Source organism: Triturus cristatus, chromosome 6 (assembly GCF_964204655.1).
Source record: "Triturus cristatus chromosome 6, aTriCri1.1, whole genome shotgun sequence".
In the NCBI taxonomy this organism is placed as follows: Eukaryota; Metazoa; Chordata; class Amphibia; order Caudata; family Salamandridae; genus Triturus; species Triturus cristatus.
In genome coordinates this window covers 1,152,465,096-1,152,470,625 of record NC_140589.1, presented here as the reverse complement: position 1 = coordinate 1,152,470,625, position 5,530 = coordinate 1,152,465,096, and the positions used below count along the sequence as shown (strand labels likewise).

At 46.2% G+C, this 5,530-nt stretch overlaps 1 protein-coding gene across 1 annotated transcript; it reads right to left on the bottom strand.

Moving 5' to 3' along the window:
- Positions 1-1,817: 1,817 nt before the first annotated feature.
- LOC146821123 (histone H4-like) lies at positions 1,818-2,129 on the bottom strand. The gene has a single exon (XM_085609801.1). It carries the CDS (start codon positions 2,127-2,129, stop codon positions 1,818-1,820), a length of 312 nt encoding a protein of 103 aa, XP_085465927.1.
- Positions 2,130-5,530: the final 3,401 nt, after the last annotated feature.

The following is a 5,530-nucleotide window of genomic DNA, read 5'->3' as shown; positions in this document are numbered from 1 at the left end:
TTTCAGAAAGGAGTTCTCTGTCTTTTGAATTAAAGTGACTCGTGCGCTTCCCCAAATTCCGGCCCCGTAGGTCGCAGTACTAAGGCATTTTGAGTTATAAATGTCTAACATTTCCTTAGATGCTCTTTTGCCCAACCTCCGGGCGAACACTCTCAGGGCCGTTGTTGGTTTTAAAAATTGCAAATTTCTGTTCTCTATGGCGCTTTTCCAAGTGGTTTTGTTGTCTATTACGACTCCTAGATAGGGATAGGTGGTGGTATGCTCTATTTTGGTGCCGTTTAAGTAAATATTTTTCATTTTTCGTGACTGTTTACCTGATGCCATAACAAAGGTCTTTTTGGCATTAATGTTTAAGTCCAGGTGTTTCATAAAGTTTGTATATCTGACCAGGGCCCGTTGTAACTCAAGGGGGGTACGGGCGAGTATGACTGCGTCGTCCGCATATAGAAGGGCGGGGATTGGGCGTAATTTGATGTGTGGTTGGTCCTGGCTACCCTTTAACAAGGCTACTTCTAGGCCGTTGGTGTAAATGTTAAAAAGAAAGGGAGCCAGGACGCAGCCTTGCCTTACCCCCCGCTCAATTCCAAAAGATGATGTTAACTGCCCCCCTAGTCCATATCTTACTCTAGTAGTAGTGTTCGAATAAATTTCTCTGATGTAATTGACCAGATTGATGTCAATGCCCAGTTGAGTCATTACAGTCCAAAGCTTGTTGTGGTCTACGCAGTCGAAGGCTGCGGATAGATCGACGTATGCCATGTAAAGACTGCCACCCTTTGCATGAACATACTTCCCTTTCAGGAGGGTGAGGTTGAGGACCTGTTCTATGGTACCTCTTCCTTCCCTGAAGCCAAACTGAAGGTCAGATAGAATGTTGTTTGTCTCAGCCCAATTTTGTAGGCGTGCTAAAAGGATTCTACCTACTACTTTTCCAAAGGAATCTAGTAGGGATATGGGTCTGTAGCACGCAGGACTATTCCTATTTCCCTTTTTGAATATAGGGACTAGGATCGAGTCTGACCAAGAAGTTGGTAGTCCAACATGTCCCAACGCCTCTAGAACGTTTAATAGCAGGGGAGCCCAAAGATCGATGTTTGATTTGTAAAGATCCATGGGGACCGCATCCGGTCCCGGGGCCTTTCCTGACCTGCTAGCGTTCAGGGCCAGCTCTTCCTCTGCGAGGTTGAAGTTCATGATTAGTGGGTTGGTTCGGGCCGTTGGTGAACAGTGAGTGTGTGTGCATTGCCCAGTCGGGTTTGAGAAAATTTTTGAAAAGTGGGTGACCCATTCTTGTTCAGAGATGGTCGTTTCAAGTGTACCACTTGCTTTTGGTCCCGTCAGAAAAGAGGAATTTACAATCTCCCAAAAAGTTACCGAATCTTTATTTTGGCAGCTATTATGTAAAGCGGTCCAGTGTTCCTCTTTTAGTTCCCTTTTCCTGGATGCTACTGCTTTGTTATATTTTTGCATAGCCATTGAGACTTCCAGGATATTTCTTGGGGATTTTTTTAGGGGATTTTTAAGGTTTTTGTGAGCTCTGGAGCATACTGAATTAAACCACCTGATCTTTGGTTTGTCCTTTGGTGTTTTTTGCACCCGAGGGTGCACTGTCAGGGCGTTCTTTACCTCTTGTATTATTTTTTCGTAATTGGCCACGATCTCTGCAGGAGAAGAGGACTCCGTTAAGCAGACTTCAAAGGCTGGACGGGCCGCGTTAATTATGGTTTCTAAAATGGCGTCAGGGTTGATTTTGGACCATTTAAGTGCATAGCCGTTTAAGCGGGACATAGAGTTTTCTCTGTGGGCAAGCCGAGTGTTTAACCACCGAATCCGTAGAGGGTGCGGCCCTGGCGCTTCAGGGCGTAGACCACATCCATGGCGGTAACGGTCTTCCTCTTGGCGTGCTCGGTGTAGGTGACGGCGTCCCGGATCACGTTCTCCAGGAAAACCTTCAGCACCCCGCGGATCTCCTCGTAGATGAGGCCGGAGATGCGCTTGACCCCGCCACGGCGCGCCAGGCGGCGAATGGCCGGCTTGGTGATGCCTTGGATGTTGTCCCGGAGCACCTTGCGGTGCCTCTTGGCGCCGCCTTTGCCGAGCCCCTTCCCTCCTTTGCCGCGTCCAGACATGTTCTCCTGTCGGTGCTGTGACTGAGCAGAACCCCTCAGTGTTATAGCATACCCTAGCTGTGGTATCCCTGTGCAATTCCCTGAGTATGGTAATCAGACCCTGGTCAATGCCAAGCTGGCTCATCATTAGCCACAGCTTGTCCCTATTTACATGATCAAAGGCAGCCGCCAAGTCCATGAAGCCTAGATGGATCGTTTCATTGGTTGTTTTAGTGTACTTGGCGACTAACATATAAAGATTCAAACATTGATCACTAGTTGACCTCCCTGATCTAAAACCATATTGAATGTCTGATATGATGTTTACTTCCCCGGTCCATTCGATTAGTCTATTGAGGATTACTCTTCCCAGGATCTTCGCAGAGACATCAATCAGCAAAATGGGCCGGTAACACTGAGGGTTGTCCCTGTTGCCCTTTTTAAAGATGGTAACAATGATGGCAATTGACCAGGAACGTGGCAAACCAAACATAATGGCAGCATTTATCACCCTAGTCATGATCGGGGCCCATAACTCCACATTACTGATGAACAGATCAGGTGGAGACCCATCTGGGCCGGGTGCCTTGTTTTTAGATAGTCCCTCAATGCCCTCAGTTATTTCCGCTAGGGTGAACTCAACCAACTGCTCCTGAGAAACAGCACCTTCCTCCGGAGCGGTGGGCTCATTACCGTGGTTATACAGACTCTTAAAGTGGGAGACCCACTGCTCCGCTAGGATGTTTGTGCCAACCTCCGGGGTGCGACTATCGTGGGAACAGGGTTTATTAATTATGCTCCAGAATTTGGTAAGATCCCTTCTTTCTCCTGCCTCCCTTAAATCTGCCCACAATTCCCCCTGTAATGCTAGTTTCCTCCTTTTAACCTCAGCCTTATATTTTACTCTACACTGGGTTACCCTATTTTGGTCCCTAGGCTTATGTTTAAGGCAACTTTTTAGCTCCCTAAGGGCCCGTGAGCAGTCTTTATCAAACCATCTTGTATGGTTAGGGTTTTTTTTTGGGTACGTATTGTCAAAAGTCCCTCAACCAAACTAGTAATCCTCCCAAATGCGTCTAATAATTGTGGCCCATCAGTTCCAAGGTTTAGACATTCTTCGATGGGCTGCTTCCCTTGCTACATCAGGGCTCTATAAAATGCGGCACTCTCAACTTTAGCCCATTTGAGTCACCTACCTTGATCGGTCGCCCTCTCAGCGATGCTCCCCGCTACACATATCCTTGGTGAGACCAAATACTGAATTTGCATTATTAGAGGATTATGATCACTAAATGGGCTCCACTCAATCCCCACTGTTGCAATTCTATGCTTAAGGGGCCTGGAGACCAAGATGTAATCAATAATTGACGAACACCCTCTACCTTTAAAGGTCGGGGGGAGGGTGCCATCGCTCTCCAAGACCATCATATCTATTGTGTGTTCCATGTCATGGTTATTCAAAATCTTGCTCAGGTCCCTTCCTTCTAATGTGTGGACGAAATGAGGGCCTTTTTTAGTAGGGCAGTGTGACCAGTCTGAGTTAATTGGGAACAGAAAAGGGCATAAATGAGTATTTAAGTCGCCCATAATTATATTAAATTGATATTTTGCTCCATTTGTATTGGGATATTCCTTGCTCAGTTTGGAATCTAGTGCCTCCAGAGTGTAGTTTCCCTCTCCGCCATCTCCCGGGTTGTAGACATTATATAGGACCAGTCCAAGTCCCTTCCCCTCAAATCTTACAGCCTGTACATTATGAGATGGGCTTACTATATTGGACCATTTGCCTTGCACCCTTAAATCCACATACAAGGACAAACCTCCCATAGCTCTACCTGACTTAGATTTTAGAGCTGGGATAAAAAACATTTATAGCCCTGTATGTGGAAGGGGCTATTATCGGTCACCCAGGTCTCCTGGAGGCTGATAACCTCAAATTGTTCAATCTTCTCCCTCCATTCCTGGTTGTTAAATTTGCTTGCTAAGCCAGCCGTGTTCCAGGAAATAAAATTTAAACCTCCCTCTGGTTTATTAGCCTGACCCCCACTTCGAATGTTTTTTTGAGCTCCGTTTGACCCTTCTGGGACACTTGAGACCCTTCTTGTTCCCTCAGGACCATAGGGAGTTTCACCCTTCTCCGACTCCCTTTCCACCCTATCAGACTGCGATATGTCTCCATCAGGTGCAATTACCTGATCAGCGGGCTCTTCCTTTCTTGCTTCCCTCAGTGTTACTAGTGGGTCTGTATCGTCCATATTCCAATTAACTAGAGGGTAGGGATCCTGTAATGGGCTCGTCCAACCCTCCCTCATGGCCACGGCGTTTCTGCGCTTTCCCACATTTCTTAGCTGTGTTAATGGAGCAGGCGGGTAAGTTAGTCAGTCATTGTCCTCTAAGGACAACAAGGGGGTAAACCTGTTTCTCCAGCTAACCAAGCCACCTTCCCACATCCCTGGCCTTTCTCCATAATGTCTCTGGTTTGGGTTAGGACTGGTATGGGTTCTCACCCTTCTTCCTTCCTGATGACATATTTCCTCATTTTGGGCTAACTGGCGAGGATAAAAGTAATCCAGGGGCAGAGGTTTAATTTTCCCAGTGTAGTTTATTGAGTCTTTTCTAAGGATATGTTTTACTACACTACTGTCCCTGAAATTAATGGTGATACAATTTCCTGTGATGTCTTTATGTCTACTCCCGACCCAGTTCACCCTTCTAACAAAAAGGATCTCCCCATCTTTCCCCTTAGGCAGCGGTTTGTTATAACTCAACCAGTGAGTGATCTTATTTTTTAATTCCTGGTGAGACTCCTTCTGTTCACCTTTTAATTCTGGGACCCCCGCGAGGATCACTACTAGTGGGCATTCCTCTGGAGGTAAATTAATCGTTGGTAGGGGAACAATGGGTGCTATCCTGGGCATGATCGCCGACTGGTGGGATGCTTGCTTTATATGATTAGTATTCGTGGAGCTTGACTGATTCCTTGATATTATGAGTGAACCCTGACCTTTCCCTCCTTTGTACTGATCCTTCTCCATGACACTACTAGTATCTGTCTGTTGCATTGTGTGCGCCTCTCGTGTTGGTATCTGTGTGGCTAAAATATGTCTCCCCTCTAAACTACTAATTTGCTCCACAACAGCAGGGGCTCGAATGGGACCGATTGCATTAGTATTGGTAGTAGTATCTATCACTGGCCTATGTACCCTATCTTTATTTTTCACTTCATTGATTAATTTGTCCAATTTGCTTACAAGTGGTTTAATCTAACCCACAATAAAAGTTTCCAAATGTGTTTGTAGGTCAGCCACTATTTGCGACATCCAAATGGGTGGGATTGTGTGTTGTTTTGGCTCGACCTCCCTCCCTGCCCCTAATTTAGTTTTCATGGTAGGGGCGGCACTGCCAGTTCTAGATCTCTTTAA